The sequence below is a fragment of the Fistularia commersonii genome, chromosome 9 (genome assembly GCF_037954325.1).
Source record: "Fistularia commersonii isolate RoL2024-O1a breed Wild chromosome 9, RoL_Fcom_v1.0, whole genome shotgun sequence".
Lineage (NCBI taxonomy): Eukaryota > Metazoa > Chordata > Actinopteri > Syngnathiformes > Fistulariidae > Fistularia > Fistularia commersonii.
The window spans coordinates 2321179-2345533 of NC_141292.1; the positions used below are offsets into that span (position 1 = coordinate 2321179).

Genomic DNA, 24355 nt, shown 5'->3' on the forward strand with positions numbered 1-24355 from the left:
TCTGAATAAATCAAGTACTTTGGTTGAGCTGAGGGTCGGGGAGCTCGGGTATGTAGTGCTGGAGGTTGAATCTAAGTTCTCGGTCGAAGAAAAGTTGGCTTGCTCTTGCTTCAACAGTGAGGGCAGGCTAGAAGAACTGCAACTGGGTTTCACACCGACCTCTAGGTCTGGCGACACAAAGGGGGAAAAACGAGTAAAATAGTGACCGCGGGGGAAATATCAAGCACAGAAAGCAAAAGGCGGCGCCGAAAAGTTTGGGTTGTAGCTGAATAATCAGTCTGGGAGTAAAAGTGAAAAGTTAACGGGTGCTGGAAAGACATTCCCCAACTGCAGAGTGGTGACATGCAAGAATTGGTCACTGCACAGCGTTGCGCGGCATTCAAACGTGGACAAGTGCCGAGAAATACCAAGCTGAAACCAGAAGAGGTGATGTTATGAGACCAGAAAACGGAGGAAAAAAAAAAAAAAAAAAGGGAAACAATAAAACAAACTCCTCGTCATGCAGACAAACAGAGAGAATCCATTCACCGCGGTTGAGAGTAGATTAGTACCGACTCAGCGGACGGACATGCGCCGTCTGTCTACAAGCAGTCTACCTGTGCTACTGCTCTCTTCCCTATCGTTCTCACTCTTGCCACTGGTTTCGTAACCCAGGTCCTGCAAATCCACCTGTACGCCTTTGTCATCCTGCTCCAGAGCTGGCATTGGAGGCAATATAAATTGTGTTAGGAAGAATGTTTTTGTTGACTTGCACAGAATCACATCTGTATTTCACGGTGATCCTCATTGACCTGGACCCGGGTGGACAGTTGGGATTTTTTTTTTTTCTTCCCTCGGTTAAAGTGATCTTGGGTAAGTGGCGAGACGACGAACAAAACACTATCGCACATGTAAAATAATGAATGTCCGTGATATTCGAAATGTTGCATTTACTCAATTCTTTGTGTAAAATATAGTTTCTCTGCAATTTTCGCCATGATAAATCCAAAAAGCTTTTGCCCACAACAAGACATTGAGTTCCTCTTACCTTTCTTTTCGTTTTTCGGGGAGGGCGTCTCGGTAATAATCGACTGAGCGGTGGCCAGTTTCTCCTCCAGGTTCTTACACGCCTTTTTCTTCTCCCTCAGAGCCTTATGCAGGGTCTCCAGTTGGACCTGAACACTTGGCGACAAGCTTTTGGAATCCGTCGCTCCGGTTTTCACCTCGCTCTCGTTTCTGCTTTTCTCCTTTTCCTCGTGCATGGAAGCCTGGAGAACAGAGATCCTCTGAGAGAGGCCGGTGAAGACCTTGCAGAGGAAACAGAGATTGTGATGGAGCTCTTGATGTTGTTGCTTCGTTCCAGCCGAAGCGGCAGCCTTAGAGCTTTTGGTTTCGCTTCGAGGATACGTCCGTTCATTCAGGCCTCCAATCTCTTCCTTCTCTTGCAGGGCTCGCTGAAGTTTGTCTAGATGCGACTGTATCTCAGGGCTGACAGGTGACGCTCTATCAGAAGTGACAGAGCCACTATTCCTGCAAAGCTGTGTCAATGAGCTGACCGCAGACTCTGCTGAACTGAGGCAGTTCATCAAAACTTTGGTCATCTCTTCAGTTTTGCTGATATCAGAAGCCACTGTCGCGCCCTGGTTGTCCACGAACTCTTTTTCCGTAAACGTTTCTGCCGCTTTTATTTGCTTTCCAAAAACACCGGCGCCGTCCTGACTGTGCTCTGCAGCGCGTTCTGAAGCCTTCAGTTTCTCTTTGAGCTCCGCATTTAGCCGATTTTGCTCCCGAAGGGCCTCCTGCAAGGAGTCTGCATGTTGCTGCAGCCGCCGCACAGAATCCTCGGTACCGAAGACACGTCTCGGCGTCGTCTGCTCGTCTGCTGTCTGCTGCAGCACGGTCTGTATCTTTGAACATACATCACTGATTTCTGGACACATCTCTTGGGGGTCGCGGAAGGATAAGGCTTTCTGTGCCATATTCAGAAGTTCTACTAACTGGTTATTGACATCCCCCTTCTCTTGTAGAGCCTTCTGGAGCTCTGCGTATCTGAGGTGGAGAGCGGTATCTGAAACGGCAGAGCCAGAGCCCGTACCCACCACCAGAGCACGGGACTCAAATCTGTCCTGTTTGTCCAAATTGCAAGCGGTCAGATATGCAACGGTGGATTCTGCAGCTTGTAAGGCCTCCATGTATTTGCAATTAAGTCTTTCTTTTTCCTGGAGCTGAGCATGAAGATCGTCCCAGCCCGCCAGCTGCTGGCTTAGCTTGTTAATCAAGGCCTCTTTCTCCTGGCACTCCTGGTGCAGGAGCTCCAGCTGAGTGTGCAGAGCCGCCTGGTTGTGATGGCGCGCCTCTGTGTCCTCGGAGCTCATGTCGGACCCCATGGGACTGCCGCTGAGGATGAACAGGGGGCAAGAGCTTTGCTGGGATGTCAGAAGGGAATCGCAGTCCGCGTGTGCTTGCTGGTCGGCGCCGTTATCGAAAGGCTGTCGTTGAGGTGACCTGCTGTCGACGGAGTCACAACTCTCTGGCTGCAGGTTTAGAGATTGCCTGCTGCTGACGCCTTCCATTCTCCGCCTCACAGGGACTGGAAGGCGTGATCTAACAGCCGTCTACGATAGAAACAAATACAAGATATTTAAAAAGCCCAGCAATCAAATGTTGAATTGTACACACGTTATCGAACGCCAAATGTAAAAACATTTAACTCCACTGAACTAAGGCTGCATTCAGAGAAGATGCAGGCATTGTGGGTAAAAAGGTAGGGCTTGTAATGTTGTGCCATCTGGCGCCACAGGGGGATGGCAAACCAGGCCAATCGAGCAAGCCAGATGAGAGACGGAGGGAGTCCCATGAGAAGAACGTGGTTTATCATCTAGCATTGCAGCATATTTCTTTTTATTGTGCGACTGTTACGTCGGACGAGATTGATAGCTGCTGTGATGAATCTTGCCGACCTGGCCGACCCTGCCGCGAGGAACTACAAAAACATGAACACTCAACCGTCACAAATCATGATAGCATCATGACAGTGCCGGATTAAGCATGGCTATCAAACGCTAGCGAACATTTTGAGCAAAACACAATGTAGTGTAACGTTATGACACTGGACGGCACCCACTCTGATGGTTTCAGTGCCTTTTCATCTGTGACGGTAGTTGAACACCACAGACAATATCCCTAAAAACTAGACTAGCTGTTTGCGATGGACAACAGTTGTTCTACAGCGTAGAACGCACAAACGTTGTATTTTGCAAGATGTCCTCACACTCTAGGAGTAATTTAAACCAAGGTATCCGGGGTGGACATACTGAAGGCCTTACGATAAGAAACTTACACAAAGCTTTGCAACTTCCTGCCGTGAAACGTTAGCGTGTGACGGGTCTTTAGCTTGACAATCCTCGATTACATCTGCAGTGCCGACTGTGACTTCAGCGGTAGGAGGGTTTCCCCGATCTGAAGCCTTGGCGTTGCTTTTCTCTCCCTCTCTCCCTCTGACCTCGGCATCGTTTTTTTCTTCCGAATGCGGCGTTTCCGCACCCCATCTTAACTCAGCCTGTCCGTCGCTGCTGTGTCCGGAGGCATCGGTGCTCTCCTTCTCTTTGCATTCGGCTGATTTCTGTTCTTTCAGCAGACCCCGGAGCTCCACATTTTCGGCTCTGAGTCTGAGCAGCTCCTCTCTGGCATGAGAAAACGTCGGTCCCTTTAGCGAAAATGTTTCGTGGGAATAAACAGAATGATGCGGGTTACTGGAGAAAACACCAACCTAAGATGTGGGATTGACGTGGCACCGCAATCTCGTAGCAGAGATTTGAGAAACAGTGCATCTCCGCTCCACTCCCGAGAGCCTCCCTCTGCATGCTCCGAAGTATTACCGACAGACTGAGCAGGATCTCTGCTGTGCCCGAGACCACTGTCCAAACTCTCATCCTCCAGTGGCTTTCCAGGAGGAAGGGATAATTGGAAAAATGTTTTCGTAAGTGTCATCGTCCGTATCGTTAAGACACCGCCTTGAAACTAATTTCAAATACTCCAGCAATCATAATTACCTGTTTAGTTTCTCCGCATCCCTCTTTTTCTTGACAAGCAAGATGGGCCTTATCTGCCTGGAGGTTTGCGTCCTGTGTCTTTTGGAGCGGCTAGAGTAATGGAATGGAAGGCGAGTATGACATACATGGCTCGGGAAAAGAAAACTTAATGAGGAAACAGAATCCATAAAACACTGCACAATAATAGCAAAATGGCATGACGTGGCTAATGTGGCATGGCAAAGACAAAGCATTTCATGCGACACAGAGATAAAAACAGGGGCTGGTTAGGAAAAGTGAAGGTCAGGTATAGTGGATATTTCTACGACAAACAATTGTTAAGAAAAGTAAGACAACCAGTAAAAAAGGAGGTAAAGAGACATTAATAACATGATGCGAGCAGAGGTTAAAATGAAGGTTCAAAGGTTAGAAGGATCTGAAAAAGGTGGATGTAAGACAATGGCTGGCATGGTTCATTCGAAAATAGCTAAACGTTGACCTATTTTGCAAACACGTTGGTAGTTCTTTGGATTCTTTGGTGGAGTAAAAAAAAAAAAAAATCATAGATACTTAAAGTAACACTTTTTCTATGTACAGTTACATTTTGAGGATGCCAACCTGTTTCCCAGGACCCCCCCTCGCAACGTCTTGCTCTTCTGTGTTGCTGGCATCCGGGTCCGGCCTCTCCAACAATGACAGTCTGCTCTGCAGCTCATTGTTTAAAGCCTGCAGTCTGCTGACCAGATCCTGCAGCTCCAGAACCTGATGCAACGGAGGGAAACGTATAAGCCATTTAAAAAAAAAAAAAAAAAAAATGGGCGCTTTGAACTATTATTGAGGCCTATTACTCAAAAACTAACTTCTAACTAACTTCTTAAGTTAATTTCTTAAAAAAAAAAAAAAAAAAATTCAAGTAGATTTATCGCAGATGTTTAGGTTGATTTTAAATAATTTTTATGAGGTAGTCCTTTGCTGATTTGTTCATGTGACTCTGCCAATTTCCAGAGGATATTGAACACGACCATAGGAGTTGACAGAGTTGACAGAGGTCAGTGTGGACGTGAATGGAATTGCGGGTATTGGTTTGCAAAGCAGCTGACCTTCGTTTTGAGCTCCTGTGCAGATAGCAGAGACAAGCTGTCGTCGTGGCCCTCTCCCACGCAAATACTCATGTAAGACGTCTGATCTCCGATGAAACTTAAACTTTCGCCTGAACAAAACAGAGTGAATGCACACACACACACACACAAAAAAAAAAAAATCACTTTCAAAATCCTTGACAAATCGGAAGAATTAGGCCTGACAGAGATCCTGTCGATCTGCGAGTCTCACCCCCATCGTTCGCGCCACCAACACCTCCTCCTCGGTTCTGGATGGCTCCTAAGCGAGCCTGCAGGGAAGCGTTCCAGCGTTGGGCATCTTCAAGCTGATGTCTCATACTCTCCAGTTCTTTGGGATCCATTAGATCCATCCCTGGAAAAGGAGCCCAGACGGTGACACACGGCAAGGGCGTGACAAAAAGTGTAGATTTATGATTGATAAAACTATTAAATGTGTAAACACATAGGTTTGTTTTAATATTTGATGTCACCTGTTGTTTTTGCAAAATTCTATAAGTCAAGTTCATCACATGGAATTTCTCTTTTTTAGGTTTTGGTGCAGATTTGCAAATAGCAACTTGGGCTACAGAAAGCACAAAGACGCATTTTTCCAAATTTCTCAAATTTCATAATGATTGAATAAATTGATCAATTAGTCAAAGGGGAAAAAAAACTACAGAAATCAATTATACAGATAATTGTTAAATAAATTTTAAATAGTTAAATTGTAAAATACTGGTGCATAAACGTTCAAAAGACGCGATTTGTTAAACAGACTTTCATCTTTCCCACAGAAATAGCAACATCAAAACTCTATTACTGAAAATGAAAAGTCAGTATTTTATACATGACATGAAGAAACACCATGTTCCTTTATGTAAAACATTTTTCTCTATTTTTGTGGGATCTAATTTGAATGTAAAGTGTGTAATCGGCATGCTTTAGTTACATCCGTTTTCCATTCAGCGATCGCTGGGCTATTTACTTACAGCTGACCCGTTTATACACCTGGCTCTCTGTGCGCAACAGTGGGACGTGAGGACGCACTTTGACGTGCACACAGGAGAGGCCACGTGCATGTTGACAGACACTTGAGTGAGTTAGCTAAGAATAGCCGAGGGTAGGGTGACACTTTTAATCACTATCAAGGCTGTGTCCTGATGTCACAGTATATTTGCAGCTCTAACTGAATGTCTGAATGTCAGTCATTATGTTATGTAACAGGATAATGAAGTAAAGATATGTGTTATTATGGTCCATTTTCGGGAAGGCAGCCCAATGATTTTTTTTTTTTTTTAAATAGCAATCTTTCTTTAAGTGCTTATGTAATGTCATTCAATATATGAGACAGGCGGTTGGATTAATAGCCACGGGAGGTGTTAGAGACAAGAGACAAGCAAATACTTTAATGGGGTGATTGAAACAAGTGGACAGCAGAGAGCGAAACAAATAGACAGGCAACATTAGATTTTATTTACATTGTTTTTTTTTTTTTTTTGGAATTAACGGACACATTGAAAAACAGGCTGGATGGGTATGAAACACATGCGGCGTGATGGTGTGAAGAGTCAGAGTAACTCGACATGCAGATGAACGGGGAACGGACGGGAAAGCAGAGAACGGAGGGCGGCGTGTGATGAGAGGAGGGGCGGAGGAAGCGACGGATAAAAGGGAGGATTTGAGCTTGTCAGCAAGAGACGATACCGGAGGTAAACACACAGAGGTGAAAACAGGTGTGTTCTGTAATTTCCTTAAATTGTGTCACTGAATATTCTTCCTCCTGACCTTTTTTTTTTTCCTCCCTCCCCCACTACCTCTGCTATCGTAACCCACCGTTATGTAGCATCTAGTGTTTTTGCATAGCACCTTCTTTGAGTTTGGCTCTCTCTATCTCTGTCTCCAAGTCGCCCTTTAACTCCTCATTAGTTCTGATGCTCTCCTCTAGCTGCTGCCTAAGAAGCTGCACCGCTGTCAGCTCCAGCTGCAGAGCATGGAGACGCTGGGCACTGCAAACACATCGATATACAAAAAGACATGCTTAATTCATCAAAAGCATCCACCTAGAATGTTCGAATTTTCACAAATCAAATGTCATCATTTTTTGTTCATGGATGGCTTCATGGCCTCTCTACCTGTCCTGCTCTTTTACCGTCCTGACGAGCCTGGAGTAAAGCTGCTGTTCAGCTCTCAGGGCTTTGTTTAGAGCATTATGCTCCTGCTGCAAAATTATAAGGCTGGGCAAAGCCTGGGGAATGGGAGGGGAGGGGGCAAGAAATTAGAGGACAGGGATTTGAACATAACAAGTCATCCTACTCGAATAAACTCGACTGCCACGTCCCTTGTGTAAGTGATAAAGTCGAACGGGGGTTGAAAAAGTATTTCCCTTTACAAACTTTTTGTCATCATCCTTATCCAGATGCATCTTTTTTTTTTTTTTAAATGAACCTTTTCATTTGGTAGATATTCAAGAGAAAGTGTAAAACTGAAATTTAGAATTTAAAACTTTGGTTAAGCTCTTTCTCATCATGGCATATCGAAAAGGCAATTTGATTGCACTTAGCAAAAAGCAAAGTGTGGATATTTTAAAGGAATTTAAAAAAGGACAACCATTCAGTTAGCTAACCTATCTAACTAGACATGTTCACGTCTAACCACTAGACCAACCTGTTGATCTCAGTTTCATTAAATCTGCAGATTTGTCTGAGCCTCACTTGCATGCAGATAGTTTTCTAATGGCGTTGCATAAACCAAACCAGCTATAAACACCAATCACACGTAGGCGAGCTGAATAAGAGCTGTCGTGCAACGATCTTACGGTACCGACATTCTACAATAACAAACTAAAAACTTTCAACCTCCGACACAAATTTGTGTAATGCTGTTGGGGGGATTTAAGGACGCAAGTCTTATTGTCCTTGGTTGTTTCTCTGTTTTGTATCTGTTGCTGCTGTAAATGTCTACAAGAACTGAAATTAAAAGGAGACCAGACTAATTCACCTTGGGAGTTTGGCTATGTGAACCTATTGTGAAATAGTATTTGATATCTTTTAAAGAATCAGAATCACTACAAAATAACATTGTTTTTTTTTTTTTTAATGCAAAGCTCTTACTAACAGATTTGCTGTTGTTCCGGCAGCTTCAAAATGTTCCTTCCTTTCACATGAAGTGGGGAAGTTAGGACTCAAAACATTCCCATAAGTTTCAGAGATGTTGCAATGGTATATGTAATGATTTTTGATGAAGGAAGTACAATAATTCTAAATGTCCCTTTCTTTGTGCTAAGCTAACTGATGGGTGGCAGGCTTCCACCGGGCCTTACAGCAGGGGTCATGGCAGTCACGTAAGAAATTACTAAGGATTTCCCCCGAAATCGGGGTTCAAGTTTAAAATTTTAATGCTGGGACTTTTATATCTATGTCTGTACAACAGAAAAGTATTTAGTTTACTTTTTGCTGGCTGTCGCCACCAATCATTGTTCTCTCTCTTTGAGGGAGTCCAGGGAGCGATCGATCCATCTCGCTGCCAAAGACCTGAACCTCTGAATGATCGGCTTGACTTTCGCCTTGACCAAGGCGCTGTTGAAGAACCTGCTCGGGGGAGATAAACAAAATACGAGAGCTCAGACTAAAGGGGAAAATCTCCTTATCCAAAGCTGTTTGTTTGTCAAGAATCAGTCTGTGGACCCGGGAGTCCTTACATGGATTATCTCATCTTTGGTCTTCAGAGTGGCAGTCAAGGATTCGACATTAGCAGACAGGCCTTCGTTACGACCCTCCAGCTCAGATAACAAAGATTGGAGCGCCGCTAAAGAAAACTGAACAAGACAATAGGGAGTGACACTTGGTCATGGGGATAACAATGGTCATGAAATGGAGTAAAATAAAAATGTATGGCAAAATACCGTCAATTCATTCTCCTTCTTCAGGGCTTTGTTTAATTCCTCAGTTTTCTGTGCAAGTTCCGTCTTCAGGACGACAACTGTTTTCTTGGAAAATGATATGTTCTCCCCGGTATCTGGACTTTTCCAATTCAACAGTTCAGCTTCAGTATAGAAGAAAAAAAAAAGAATTAAATGTAGAACCTGATCTGATTCTAACTTATGAATAGCCAAAGAGTGGGTGTAAAGTCCAAGGGCCTCACCGTCCTTCTCCTGTAACTTCTCCTGCATGATCTGGATAGTCTGTCTGAGTTCCAAAACTTGATTTAGCTCCTCCTTCTGGCTTATCTCTTCCAGAAACTTGTCCCGTTCCTGGCCGCGCTGAAGCAGCCTCTGCAAAACGACAAAAAAATATGTTAGCGCGCTCGTCCGCGTACCCAAAACATTAAAATATTCCAGAAATAGAAAGAAAGGAAGTTTAACATGTGACTAAATCTGAATGGAGGAAAGAAATACCATCCTCTTATTTATTCCACTGGGTTTTTTTTTTTTAAGGAAAGTCACTGTGATTTATCCCAAGGGAACCTACATTAATCAGCCTGTCTTTTTCAGCGAGCACGGCTGTGAGCTCTGCGGTTTCTAAACAACCCTCCTGGGCCGCTGTGGAGCTCTGCTTCTCCACAGCGGCTAGTTGCTGCTGTTTGTCACACAGCTGTCTCTTTAGCTCCTGGATTTCCTGAGAGCGTTCAGACAGCATGCGATTGTAGTGCTCTGCCGACTCCTGCCGAGGCAATGAGGAAGACATTTAGCGGTGTATATCTTCAAAATGAGGGGAAAAATGTAAATAATGATCCGGGGTGGCAAAAAAAAAAAAAAAAAAAAGGTCTACCTTGAGAAGTTGGTCCTTGCTCTTAATCGTAGCCAGCAAGCCTTCCACAGCGTTCTCGTTGTCAGCAACAAGTCTCTCCCTGGCTTTCACAGCCTCAGCCAACATGGCCTCTGTCACCTTTAACCTCTGGCCCACTTGCTCAGCAAAGTCACGTGTTTGAGACTGCGACTGGCACAGGAGCGATTCTGCCATTTCCTACGAAAATGACTCCGCTTCAGTCAGTGACGGACACGAATAAACCGATCTCGCCGAAAACGCGATCATCTTATCTTACCTCCATGTCCTTTGTCTTCCCGTTCAGGGAGAGCTGCAACTGGCCGATGATGGCGTCTTTCTCCCGGAGCGACCTGTTCAGGTTGTCTTCCACATCTTGCTTGGCTCTTTGCAGGTTCTTGAGTGTATTCGCCAGATGCTGCAGCTCCACGTCCTTCTCCTTAATAAGTGTGTCAAAACTCTGGAAGGAGAAAGCGGAGAGAGAGGAAATGACTTGCACGAGTGACTTTTCACTCTGCCAATAAAACACAGCGACAGTTCCTCACATTAATAGTTTCCTCGTTGTGAGACAGCAAGTTATTGAGTCGATCCAGATCTCGCTCTTTTTCCCGAAGAGACAGCTGGAGTTGGTGTATCTCATTGTCTTTCTCTTCGATGGCTGCAAATTTTTCATCTAAGGCACGCTGCGAGGTGAAACATTAACAATGTCAGGATCATTTGAAGAACTTTGGCGAGTGAATCCGACAGGAAAGTAGGCGCTACCTCCAGGGCTTTTTCCTTTTCCTTCAGCCTTTGCCGCAGCTTGGACAGCACATTGTCGTTTCCTTCTGGGCTTTTGTTTTGCTCAAAGTCTCTGATCATGTTCATGTACTCCTGCAGGTTACAGAAAACAAGTGAACCATCTTATTTATTCAACAGTTGGATTTCATGTTCAATAATGGCCGCTGTTTTTTTTTTTTTTAGCATAGAATATACCGGTTGATGGTTAGCGTCGGTGGATCACCTGTAACTGTTGCTCTTTGTCAGCCAGGGTGGATGAGAGCCGCTGGATCGTGACCTCGTGCGCCTGCACTTTCTTTTTGGTTTGGTCTAACAGCTCCTGGTACTGCAGCTCCAGAGAAGTCTCCCTCTCCCTGATCTCGCCGTTCATCTTCTTGAGCTGATTATTCAGGTCCTGACAGGGAAACGTTTGTTTCATAAGAAGCGCACATTTGAAGGAAAGAAAAAAATAAACGCGGTTGAGAAAAAAATGGCGGCGTGCCGTCCTCGTTCTGGATGCTATTTTTCTTTTTTTTTCTTTTTCAAACACTTGTGAATCATTATTAGCTATTCATTAGTGAAGCATTGTTAACATCTCTCACGTTCAGAGCTTTGTCTCCCTTCTTCTTCTGCTGCTGCAGGTCCTCCAGTTCCACCTCCAGCTGATCCTTCGCCTGCTGCAGGTCAGCCAGCTCCTGCTCCTTCCTGTCCAGGGCTCTCTGCAGCTTCTGTCCTTCAAGCACCTTGGAATGATGCTCCCCTTGGAGCTGAGCGAGCTCTGTTTGCTTTGCCATCAGCAGATTTTGGTGTTCCTCTGCTCCCTGAGGGACGTAAGCCAGAAATTGTGTGAATGAGCAAGCGTCCACGGACGGAGGAGACAAACTTCTAATGTATATTTAAATGTGTAAACATATTTCCCACCTGATATTTCTGAAGTTGGGCTTTGTGCGCTGTCTCTCGAGCTTTAGCTAGAGCTTCATCACGATCCTCAATCTCGTGACACAACTCCGCGATCTGTGTGCAGCGGCAGATAGTTTGGAGGATCGCATAAAAATGGTCGGAGAATATTCACGACGGCAAAATAAATATTTCGAAGTGCCAGCAACTCGCCTCTTTTTCTTTTTCTGCGAGGACCTGCGTGAGCCCCTGGATGGTTTTGTCTCGTTTTAGAGCGTTTTTCCTCTCCGAGTTCAGTTCGTTTTCTTTCTCCTCCAGCTCTCCCGACAGGGTCTGTGAAACACACGCAAACCATATTGAAGAAATAAAGATTCTACAAACGTAGCCAAACTGAAAAATGTACAGTCGAAGGAGCTTTAACCTCGGACTACCTTTGTTTGACTCTGTGTTTCCTCCAGGATTTTTGTCAAGTTGTCGTTGGTGCTTTTTGCCTGGGTGAGTTCTTCGGTCACCCGCTTGTTGATGGACTCCAATCGACTGATCTCGCTCTTCTGCGTACAAAAACAGAAGGAGGGAAAAAAAACAAACAAACATGTAAAACCAGCAGGAAGGGAAAGCATCTGCAGCTTGCCAATCTCCTGATCGGTAATGCTCCGGTGATTCGCACAGCTGGGATTAACTACCTCCACTCTGACAGGGGTGTATTCATCATCAAATTCCTCTGCGAGCTCATGAAGAGACCTCGATTCGGCTTCTCTGTGTCTATGCTTGTGACGGCTGCCGAGGCGACCCGCTTTTAATCTTGTCAGCACGGGGATGCGGCTCCCCACGGGGGCAAACACCGGTCGCATGGAGATGCAGCGCAGAATCTGGATGAGGTCAGAGATCACCGAAGGCTGACTTGAGGAGTTGTGGAGAAGCTCCCTGGCCTCGACCGTTCCTCTCGGGTCATCAGCGGCGCCGTGTCTGCCGGCAAATACCTTGTGCTCCCTGGATTTCAGCTTGGGCGCCGGCTCAGCGGGAGTATCGAGGCTGAAGTCTCTATTGAGAGACTGTAGGGATGCGGAGCGACCTTTAAATCCAGGTTTATGGAGGGCGCCGTGATGGTGGACCAGGTCAAGGTACATGCTCTGGGAGTGGTGACGCGTGCCTCGCAGACCGAAGCTCTTCAGGGAGTTGTCCAGCCCTGCGAATGATCCCGGGCGGCTGCTCCTGAGGCTCGAACGGCCCGGATGCAAGCCTTTCCCTGCTATTCTGTCCAGACTCACACACCTTCTCATGCGGCTCTTCGAGGGGCCGCTCCCACTCTCCCTGAACCACTGTCCATCGGACGCCAACTCACGTCCACCCTCATCATCGAAACTGCCCATCCCGGATGATCTAAGGAATGCAGACTTGGAGCAGGTATTCTCCTCGCAGCTCTTCGCCAGGCCGAGGTTGTTTTTGTAGTAGATGTGGACGATGCACTGGATCAGGTGGTCTTTCTCCGCCTGCAGCTTTTGAATCTTATTACCCAGCTCGTCCTGCAGCCGGCTAATGTTAACGTCACACTGTACCACCTTCTCCAGCTGGAATACACACTTGCCACAAAGAAACTCTCCGCGACCATCGCGAATCACCTCCCGGCCCAGCACGTGGGACAGAATGACTTGTAGTTTCCTCTTTGCCGATGAGCTGAAGATCCAGCGGCACTGACTCCCCACCAGACGAACACCGCATATTCGACAGGGGTCCTTCATGGCACCATAGAGCCTCGGATTCAACGTTTCGCGCACTTTAAGCTCGGTACAAAAGTCTCCCGCTGACACACAAATTCTCTTGTGATATAACGATCCTCCGCCTGCCAGCCATGGAATAGCGATCTTTCATGTTCCCTCACTGCGTCACGGAGAAGCACAGACGAGAATGAATGAGCGCGGCGCACTTTAAGCTCTAAGCCTTTAATAATCCCGGCTCCTGCCTCTGTTCCACTCTCCCCCACGCAGTCGATCGGGTCAAATCCTGCTCCAGGACTGCTGTGGTAATCTAAGCAACGACCAATACTAGACCATCTCTAAAACAACAAAAAAACACTTCCTTCTCTACCGTTCTGGTTTTGAAGACCCCCGTTGTGAAGATGGGAGCAGGTTCACTCCAAATGTATCCACCTTGGTTGGCCATTTCAAACCTCAACATAACATTAAAAGAAGCAACGCTCATCGTTTTCACAACTTCCTTTACGTTTGAACTGGGAAGACACTGATAGAAGCATCCCAGTGACACGTCTTGCAAATCAAAATTTGCAGATTTCAGTGTCTGCCATCATCTGACAGACGCTGATAGGGTAAAGTGTTTTCTTCCCCTTTTTAAAAAGCAAGGATGACCATAAATAACTCTGGAGGCTCTGTCTCTCGACGGCCCGGTAATCCAGTCTTAACGCTGGGACATGGGCAGCGGTGCCAAAATGGGAAGCAGAACCATTAGGAGAGCCCGACTCACAGCTTTCTACTTGGACAGTGCATTCACAAAGAGTTCGCCAAATGTTGAATCGAATTCTGAGACGAGAGGATGCGACAGATTCCGTCACTGATAGTCGGTCGAAGCCGATCTGAGCATGGCGAGGGAAATCCTGACGACGACACGCTCACGGGTCAATTCATTTTATCGACATCAGGCTGTAACGCAAAGTGGTCGTAACATGTAATGTAAAACACACCTTGGTATGTGTGTGTGAGTGTGTGTTGGAATTTTGGTCGTATAGTCAACTTTTCTTTAGGTGCAGCTGCGTTTTAACACAATATCATTCACGTGATGTGGCGACTGTAGCGCAGTTGGTAGAGCGGCGGTTCAATCCCGCTATCGAGGAGCACCAGCAATGGATATACCTTTGTACATCGGTGTCAAACTTCGGCCCGCAGTGTAATTATATTTGGCCCGTGAAGCCCTTGTAAGCCGCTTTGGATAAAAGCGTTTGCCACATAACTGTAATGAAAAGAAGCCATACTAAATGACTATTAGAACTGGCCCGCCGCTATTCTAGCCTCCAGCGTTTACCGCTAATACTACAAATCCCAGAATGCTCCGCTAAGTGTTTTGGCATGAAAATGGACCCAGAAACGCCCTCTCCTCTGTTGACAGTAGTCATAGTGACCTTATGCCTACACTGGCACCGTGATACCCCTCCGAAAAATCCTCAGTTGGAGACATTGAGGAGCGAGCATCGAAGAGGAGATGCACGGTATCTGGCTTGGACACGTCAGAGTAGATCAATGTGAAGCCAACTCAGCTAGAATTAACACTTTCTTGATGCGCTTCTTCTTGCTACTCCAAGACATGGGCTTGAGAGGTTTCACGTTCATTGAAGGATATTACTATTAGTTCATTGTTTTTTAATGGTTTCATTGTATTATTTTACATTTATTTTAAGCCTGTGGAAAAAGGTTACTGTTGAAATTTAATTCCGAAGGCTGCGAATAAAAAGAGGCATACATTTTTTACTGAAGAAATGAATGCCAAGGATGTGTCTATTAATTTGAACTTTGATTGTGCATGTTTGCAACATTAAGTTATATATATACAGTATATATTGTGTATTGTGAACAAGCTTTGCTAATTCCATTTTCAAATTTTAAGCAAAACCTGTACGGTCCATATGAAAAGGTTCGTCGTTATATCTGGAGGAAGATTTTTTTTTTCCATAAATATCAATGTGGGCCGGGGACTTTGTCCCGGTTTTGACTTTTGGCCCACTATGTATTTGACTTTGGCACGCCTGCCTTAGTAGCTTGAATATGGACGCACTTTTTCGCTCGCTGTCCAAAAAGGGGAACACACAATGCGCTAAATAAACCGATAAAACTTAATCAAACTACACAACCATACCTTTTGAAAAAAACAGGAAGCTATAATAAAACCAGAACCAGCGGGAACAAACTGTAAATGAAGGACGTCAGTAAGCATGCCAGAGCATTTACTGAAGATGATCAGAGGGATATCAAATTTGAAGTCCTTTCAACTGCCGGCTTCTGCGTGAAGTGACTTGACACATAAAACATGCTTTGCTTCTTTTGTTTCTGGTTAGGGGCAGGGAGGACAACAAGGAATGGCGGCGGCATCCGCTCATGAAAAAACATGACAGTTCAAAAACATGGATGGGTGGAAAAAAGTAAAAGGAAAGAAAAGCAGAGATAGACAGAGGTCACCGCGCTCGGGCTGGTTTTCCGCGTACATCAGGTAAATATTGATACATTTCCACAGCACCAACCTGGCGTTCATGTTGTGTTTTATCCTTCTCTCTGTGGAGCTCATCCTTCAGCTCCTGAGAGTCAAAACACACAGAGATCAGGCTACAAAAAACAAACCATGGATTAAACCTAAGATTGGCTGAGAACAGGAGAAACTGAAAGCTGGCATTCATTCAGATATCAAAATTTGTTGATAGGTGATATTATTTTGGTTTGCTTCTGTGCAGCTGGTGCAGCTGACACAAAGACATCGTCATCATAAAAAATGCTTTTGCCTGTAAACTATTAACCTAACCCTTTTTTTCTGAAAAAAAGACAATTCAATCATATGAATTTATCGAACAACAACTGACACGATCCTGCAAACAATGACACTTACGATTTTCATTTTGCTGTGCTAACATCCTCTAACATCAGCCAGCACTATTTTACAGAATATAAATAGGCACGCACCAATACCAAAGAGGCTGGTGGCCCAAAATATTTTATCATTCTGCCACATCACAACAGCCGGAAAGCAAACTTAGCACAAATGACTTTTTGAAAAGAAGATAAACATTGAGCTCGGTTTAAGGATTGTGAAAGGTGGTGGTGGAAACATGCTCTCTGGACTATATATATGCTCTCAAAACCTACCAGATATTTCACACAATACTCTTTGCTCAAATAAAAACAAATAAATCCGTCCGATGAGCACTGCGGCACTATTTACGCAAAGTTCGCTTGATCCGTGTTTACTCGGAACGCCACCTTTTTCCCAGTATCACATCGAAGCCGCACCTCAAGTTGCTGATCTTTTTGAGTGATGAGATCAGACAGATGTTTTGCAAAGTCAGACGGTGGATCCGTCTCTTGGTCTCTCTTGTTCCTCTGATGGACTGCCTCTTCCTGGTTCTTTAAAGAGATCCTGAGCTGCTCTATGACACTGGAATGGGAAACAAACCGGCAGAGGGACTCTTGAAGCCCAGTGCACAAAGGGAAATGTGTGCGTGTCATTTTTATTGCTGTGCGCCTACTTTTCTTTCTCCTGCAGGACCAGCTGCAGGTCGTGGGCTGGGCTGTTGCTGCCGGGCAGAACCAGTGTCTGGAGCTGCCTCTCCATGTTTATGTTCTTTAGCTTCTCCTGCTCAGCGATGGCTGCCATCTTTTTCACCTCATCATCAGCTACTTGCAGACACTGTCATGAAGCAGAGAAGGAGGGGAAAAGACATTAGATATTAAATTTAACCCCCCCTTTTTTTTTTATTTGGAAATGTTCACCAAATTTCTTGCTGACCTCCTGGTAACATTTTTTTCTCCCTCATCTCCAAATACCTTTTAAAACATTTTTCAAGCCATTCCTTGTTCATTTGAATGCTATTTCCAGCCATAAGTTTTCTTTTTCCGATAGGATATAATTACACCTTCACTTTAAATCACTTTTGCAATTTGTTGCTTATTTTCAAATAATCTGTTTGATAACATAATAATATAATAAGTTTATATTTTGCTGTGTGTGTTTCTACGTGTGGGTTTGTCTGGATGACAAATGGGTACGAACAGCACATCTTGTGCATGGAAGACCTGAAAGTGAAAACCAGAAAAAGAAGAATTTTTCCAACGTACTTGTTCTAGTTCAGCGATTCGCTTGCTGAATTTGTCTCGAAGTGCTTCCATGTCTCTTTGGGCCTGCTCTCTCAGACGCTGAGGTTCTCCTGATTCCCGACCAGCCAGACTCTCCAACGCTTTGCTAAAAGATATTGAGAGGAGGTTAATGTCAGCGCGGACGTTTTACCACCTGGTTTCCACAAAACCTTTACATAGATTTTAAGGTTTTTACAAGAAAGGACGCTTACGATGCAGATACGAGCAGCTCCTGTTTCTCTGCCAGGTCCCTCTTCATTGACTCTAGCTCCACTTTCAGTTCAATGTTCTATGAATAGACACATTTTTGTTCATAATACCAAAAAAAAAAAAAAAAAAAAAAAAAAAAAAAACAATGACACCAATGCAGGCTGCAAATCCTCGCCAGTTTTTGGGCTCAAATATGTCAGTCTTCATTTGTGTGGCATACACACACACCCACAAATAAATACACCCTCGGAGAAAACCGTTCCGGCCACGCCGTCACAGCTTGTAATTACAGTCGCGAAAAAAAGATTAATCTTGTTATCACAGTTTGGAAAAACTGAACATTCATGAAGGCTGGATTTACTGCAAGGCTGTTCTGTTTCCATTGGTATGATCTTGTCACAGTGCTTTACTATCATGATACTTACTTCCATAACAACATCAATAATTATAAAAACTGCATGGTGACCAATCGGTATCTTGCGATGAAATTAAAATACGAAACAATATTAATTGAACTGCGGCAGCTCTTTCAATGATTAGGCATGATGAGTGTCTCCGTGAGACATGGAGATTTCAGTGTGATGACAACTCCATTCCAAAAGTAGTATCTGAACCCAAGAAGCAGGAACAGATAGGCGGTACCAGGAGACTAGTGGTTCATGTTTATCTGTTTTTAGCCTGCGTAGTATTGGGCAATCATGTTTGCGCAGGCTTTGCACCGCATGCATGTGGGCAGTTTGCATGGACAGTAAAGGTTCAACTGTTTGGTTGAATTTTCCTTTCCATTCATGAAACAATCGGTTTGTGCAGATCAACTCTCAATTCCAACTCCATCTGGAAGTCTCACGTTTCAAGTCGGACGGTAAATACTGAAGAAAGCAAAGGCAAAACAGATATCTGCGACACGAGGAATATTGCGTGTCAGAGGGTAATCTTCATCAAGCAAACATATTAAATTGCTGATAAAAACAAAACATGAAAATGCAAGAACGCAATGGTAATGCATTTGGTATTGTCTGTGAATGATGTTCAGATCTTATTTAGAACAACGCAACAATAAAAAGATGGGAGGTTCAGCGTAAACGCTCGCTTGCTAAAGGACGGCCGCTGCACATTGGACTGCTTCGAGCCGATACCGCACCGTTTTGAAAATGTCCTCGGTAGAGTCGTCACACTTCTGCTGCATCCGCTCCTCCATGAAGTAAATGCGCAGCTTCAGGTTAAAATTCTCCTTCTTCAGCGCTGTGATTTGCTGGAACGATTTAGCAGACATTCGATCGATCAGTAAAGTGACGGTACATTTACTTTGTATCGCACGTTGACGGGAAGACGACAAGGCCAAAACAAACATTATGGGTCGAGGCCCTGCGGCGCGTTGCAGTAAAGCACTGTATGGATGCTGCTCGGATAAAGGAAGGCTTTCATGATTGTCTTTGAGTTTCCTAAGTGTAGACTGTGCATCATTGTGCTCGGGGCTCAGAATGGCATACATCTGGTGATGGGGGGTTGGGTAGACTTGACAAGGGGAGACGGCCGATGCCTGGACCCTTCCATAAACCCCTAATCACGTAGCCAGCCAAAAAAACTCAGCATGCATTCCACTCAAATGCTGAAACGTAGACTTCCCACCTCAATCCTCCTCCACACACACACGCGCACACACACACACACATCACAAAATCTCCATAAATGGTCAGTGTGGTTTGGTTTTACTCAGACTGAGGATCAGGATTAATACATTTAAGTATCTGCTTTTGTTGTGGTGGAATAAAGTTGCCTGCATAACGTCACAGTAATAAGCTTGGTGTTGGCTTTTCGAAGCAATTCTACGAAGACCCAAAGTATCATGAAAGTATTTAGCCGACCCAAAAATAGCCAACGCAGATATCTTTTAAGTGTTCAGAGACTATAATGCCACGATTAATCACTCACGTTTTCATAGTCTTTCATCGTGAGAGCTTTAATAGGAGACATCTTGCCGGGAAAGGACGGAGCTGTAAAACAACATGGACACAATACATTTTTACTGAATTGAGTCATGGCTAAAAAATGTTTTGCACATAAGAAATCTACAGTTACATCTTACATCTTTCAGCAACTGTCTGAGTCTGGTTCTATCAAACTGGTGTCAGTAAAGAGAAATCACAGAGCATCAGGGACTTTCCCTACATATGATTCAGAGGTGAGGCAATTTTTGGAGGCTGGCCTGTGCAGACCAGCTGAGAGCGGCGCACAGCTGATCAAGTAACACGCGTCGTCGACAAAAACATTTCACAGCTCATGATTCTGATTTTGATGGTTCGAGGTGACGGGAAGAGCTCTATGTACATTTACTTGTTCTAGCGGTGATCGGGAATTGTTCCATGTTCATGTGCACTCTGACGATGGATAAAAAAATCTTGATTTTTAACAATCACAAACTTATTTATTGAAATTAGATGATCAAAATCTTGGGAAATTATCAGCAGCATAGTGGAATTTTGTCATCTAAAAAAAAAAAAAAAAAAAAAAAAAAAAGATAATAATACACAATTTTTACTGTGAACATTGGGAGATAGGTTAGGAGTAGGTCCCAAAATGTAAGGACAAGATAATGGGAAAAATGACAAACTCATTATAAATCAGATTGGGGAATTGTACTATTTTTCATTAATGCTCTCGACACAGAGAGTTCACTTTTATTGAGTAGCTGCTATTTGATTTTCTATGCCTGTACAAATTATTGGGTAATATTTTGACCTAGCAAATGGGTCTTCTAAATATTTGGATTTTTTCCCCCCATATCTCCAGCCCTGACACATATCGAGAGCAAATAAAATTTAGTCGGACACAGAACCGCCAGCAAAAAACAAGAAAAATCAGACAAAAACATTATTTTTGTTTTGAAATCACCCAGCTCATCGATGAGTAAAACGTTCTCCTGGTAGTGCAAGAGACAATTCCCCTGGACACTGGAATCATGATCCTCTTTCAAAATATAATCCTTTCCAACGATCTGGTAATTAAAAGAGGCGCTTTTTGTTTACGAGCCGAGTCGTCGCTATGGACCATCGACACATAACAAAAGGCTGAGTGTAAACAAGCTGCACTAATTAACATCATCTAACCAATCCCTTGCCGCTGCTTGGGAGACATAACCGGAGGAGGTCACGGCTATAATTCAGCGGCAGCCTTAATTAATGCACGCGGGAAGCGCAGCTCGAGAGCAGCGGGAAAAGCTTACCCTACCTGTCATGCTGTCCGAGGAAAACTCTCCGGCATTTAAGCAGTCTGGAAGCGTGCAGCTGGAGACAAAAGCACTGGGTTAGAAAATACAACGCGCACATTTTTAACATTTTTTTGGAGGGGGACAGTTTCACTTTCCCTCCCGTTGAAAAATGCCAATTTTTGCATTTTCTTTCTTTTTAAAAATCACAGGACTCTTAGCGAGCTGTGCCGTCTATTGCCGCATAGCAAAGTGCACTGTGCATTCATACTCGGATTATTATGGGTTTTGAAAACATAAACGCGTCATGTTTATGCATTACTCACGCCGGCCAGTTCCACTGAGCCCGAAGGACGCTCCATAAATAGCTCAAGAATGACTCTCAGCTTCATTTACATCCACTCTGGTAGACACTCTTGTCAGTGTGTGTATGTGAGTGTTTGTGTGCGTTTGTAGGTCTGTTTGTTTGAAAGGGAATGAAAGAGAGGGAGACCATGTGCCAGTGGCAGTCCAGTTGTCAAATTCAGAGACATTCGGAGAAAAAAGAAAACAGATAGATCCGGAGTAGGGGGGCGGGGAGGTCAAGTAGACAAGCGGGGCTCTGATCGGGGAAGTGTCACACAGTGATGGGACAGTGGCGTCACTTGCTAACAGGGGTACAATGCACAAAACAAGGGGCGACACATCTGGGTCACAATAACAAGCAAGGCTGAGGAGCTACAGCACAGGTGAATTTCAAAGCACTTAACACATGACATAGAACAATATTATTATCATCAATGACCTTTTTTTCCCTGCACAACCGTATTTTTGTGCGTGAATTGACTTGCCTCATGGTCTCATGGCCTCCTGACCCGTGTCTTATAATAACACCTTGTGGAATTTGGAAACACTTCCCATACCTCCCATGGCACTGCCATTCTGCCGCCTCTGATTTATGATGGAGCATTATTTTTATGTAACGCACGTCTATACCGATGAAGCATGGGTGGATTATTAAAAAGCAGAGATATTTTGCAAGGGTGATGTTAAGACAACTGGCTATCAATGTTGTTAGATTACACTTCTTCTCCGCTGGGGTTGGTAAATGTGTTGAAGAAAAAGAAACTGAATTTACACAACAATTTTGCATATTGAAAAGTCATGTAGAAATACCAATGAGTGCACTGCAGGTCAAAAGGGTATACATATAAACCTAAAAATCAAAACAACTAAGAAGAAACAGCCCAAAAATTATCTTAGAATAGAGAGACATCAAAAATACTTGTTTAGAACTATTGATCATTATGTCGGGCGAACAATTTATAAATTAATTTGTGTTGGGTAGGTTAAAAATTGTGTAATATCAGTGGTAGAAAGAGCTTTCTGAAGATAGAGAATCAATTTTATTTGCCACGCCCAATGTTGGGAGGTTTTCTGTGATTTTGCGAACACTTTGAAAAAGTTTATAGCTCTAAGACTTTCTGTCTGCGAGACATTATTCATTATGAATATGTTATTCTAACAATAATAGAATGAGTGATGCTAAGTTTTCAGATCATAACTTGAAGTGTAAAACAAGCGCCGGTTAAACCTTACATGGTGATAATAAAACACTGACAGAACAGTATATTACTTTGGAGACAGAAAGATTCCTTCTGATTTCTTATTGTCTTGTGATTTCCATTTTCTGTAACACCAAAACTGAAATCCAAGGAGTATCAACTCCCTAACATTGCACAAAAGACAAAAGGTCTGTAAAAATTTGTTGACAATTATTGCGCCACATGCCAAGCAACCCTTTCCTGTGTAAAACAGAAGGAAGTGCTCAATAACTGGATTCATATTAATAAAAGGACCAAATAAAAAAAAAGTTGACCATCTGCCCGTCTGTGCTCTCTAAGACTTATAACTCAAAAGTACAAGTTTTAACACAGCGATGCAGCTGTTTGAATCATTCCGCGGTAACTAATCCTGCATTCTGTGGAAACAGCGTGTCTGTAAACAATGACTTCCTCTTTTGTTCTCACTTTGAACAACCGCTTACAACTCGTGCAAAGCTACGCTTCATAGTAATGTGGATTTACAATAGCCGGACCAACTAATAGGATGCAAAGCTGTATCAGTGAAACAAAAAAAGTAATCCACAAAACCCCTATCAACTAACATCTTGAGTTACTGTGGCACGCTTACCAGCTGGATGTCTTGTAACGCACAGCTGGACGTGGTTCGAAGGTAAGTAAATACACACTACGAGATGCTCTAACTAGGTTTGAGAAGCAAGCACTATTCTGCAACACAGCTTATAATACGCATTTCTCTTACCACGATTACAATCCTCTGTCATATGGCTTGCAGCGGGCGAGAGGAAAACAAGTATATAACATGTTAACTCGACATTCTGCACAGACATTGCAGAGACGCGACCGCCTGAACACCCTGGAAAACTGGCTCAGATTATTTCCGCTTTATTTCTCTCTCTGCATGACAGCTCGACGAGCCTACCTTCCAGTCAGCAGCATCCTATCAGCTCAACATGCTTTACAAAGACAAGAACCAGAAGTTTTACATTACACAACTGGATGTTTTCACCATTATCATCATTATTTTGTTTTCGGTTCTGGTTGTCAAGTGACAGCAGAACAACTAATGTCACGGGTGGAATTGTTCTGGTGTTTGTTTAAAAACAAATTAGAAAACAACAGACTCCTCAAGTAGCAGCAATAGTTGCATCCGTTGAACAGTAAGAACAATATATATGTTTGGTGGTGTTAGCCCAAATGAAACAAGAGTATAACATGGCAACCAAACTAATATGAATATGACTTTCTCGTTTTGGGGAAGATAAATAAACGTAATAAATAAATAATAAAGCGAATACGGAACGTTATAACGTCATTAGCTAATATACACTCCTACATCGTCACCAAATTGGCTACTAACGTTTCTTTCCCCTGGATACATTACAAAAACTAACTTAAAAAGTCATTACGGATGTGAGAGCATATAAAAGAAGGTAATATAAAGGTGAATTCGGGGTAAGTCGTTGATTAAAAACAGTTTGAAAACATGACAACAAGAAATGATATTGTGCTCCAGGTATTAGTCGGCACCCATTCAGCGGCAACTTCTAGTTACTGCTTTGGGATTAGCGGGGTTAGAAACTAGCATTAGCTCGCTAGCCGGAGCTATAAGCGATCATTTTACCTTCCGTTGATGTCAACGGGAAGCGTCAAATCGTCCCCTACGACGGAATCCATAATGCCGCTTGACTTATTCGGTGTTCACTCCGGGGTATTTGTACATTTTAATCCACAAGACGCGCTAAAAACTTCGAAAAGCTGGACCGAATTCAAAATAGTCCATGCTACCGCCATCACGATAAAGTAAACGTCACCATTGTGCACGTTGGAAAGCGGCGCTGCCTTCAGGGAATGTGGGAATTCTTAGTTTTTCTTCAAGAAAACCATCCGAGCACATAAGACGGCAAATGCCGCAAGAACGCTAGCATCACTTTTAAACAGCAACAACGTGCGCTATGCGTACTCCAATATTATTTCGAGATCCATTTGCGCGTTTGCTTATCGTG

At 43.8% G+C, this 24355-nt stretch overlaps 1 protein-coding gene across 12 annotated transcripts in view; it reads right to left on the minus strand.

Moving 5' to 3' along the window:
- cdk5rap2 (CDK5 regulatory subunit associated protein 2) overlaps positions 1 to 24267 on the minus strand; it is a 38373-nt gene extending 14106 nt beyond the window's left edge. For 7 of the 12 annotated variants that reach the window (XM_086151875.1, XM_086151872.1, XM_086151871.1 and 4 more), the window contains exons 1-25: positions 11958 to 15030; positions 11740 to 11859; positions 11551 to 11643; positions 11232 to 11450; positions 10874 to 11044; positions 10633 to 10743; positions 10416 to 10553; positions 10151 to 10330; positions 9877 to 10071; positions 9577 to 9768; positions 9251 to 9380; positions 9012 to 9151; positions 8808 to 8924; positions 8557 to 8697; positions 7243 to 7355; positions 6977 to 7116; positions 5343 to 5483; positions 5111 to 5220; positions 4629 to 4772; positions 4032 to 4121; positions 3749 to 3921; positions 3320 to 3662; positions 1028 to 2594; positions 597 to 698; positions 19 to 167 (exon numbers count right to left, since the gene is read on the minus strand). In XM_086151875.1, coding sequence (XP_086008001.1) covers positions 19 to 167; positions 597 to 698; positions 1028 to 2594; positions 3320 to 3662; positions 3749 to 3921; positions 4032 to 4121; positions 4629 to 4772; positions 5111 to 5220; positions 5343 to 5483; positions 6977 to 7116; positions 7243 to 7355; positions 8557 to 8697; positions 8808 to 8924; positions 9012 to 9151; positions 9251 to 9380; positions 9577 to 9768; positions 9877 to 10071; positions 10151 to 10330; positions 10416 to 10553; positions 10633 to 10743; positions 10874 to 11044; positions 11232 to 11450; positions 11551 to 11643; positions 11740 to 11859; positions 11958 to 13265 — 6327 coding nt within the window. In that variant the 5' untranslated portion in view covers positions 13266 to 15030. Of the gene's footprint in view, positions 1 to 18; positions 168 to 596; positions 699 to 1027; positions 2595 to 3319; positions 3686 to 3748; positions 3922 to 4031; positions 4122 to 4628; positions 4773 to 5110; positions 5221 to 5342; positions 5484 to 6976; positions 7117 to 7242; positions 7356 to 8556; positions 8698 to 8807; positions 8925 to 9011; positions 9152 to 9250; positions 9381 to 9576; positions 9769 to 9876; positions 10072 to 10150; positions 10331 to 10415; positions 10554 to 10632; positions 10744 to 10873; positions 11045 to 11231; positions 11451 to 11550; positions 11644 to 11739; positions 11860 to 11957; positions 15031 to 15769; positions 15824 to 16529; positions 16675 to 16765; positions 16927 to 17354; positions 17479 to 17584; positions 17662 to 18723; positions 18835 to 19514; positions 19577 to 20810; positions 20867 to 23091; positions 23118 to 23973 lie in introns of those variants that run through there. The other 5 variants (XM_086151874.1, XM_086151873.1, XM_086151869.1 and 2 more) reach the window with 5 other exon arrangements.
- Positions 24268 to 24355: the final 88 nt, after the last annotated feature.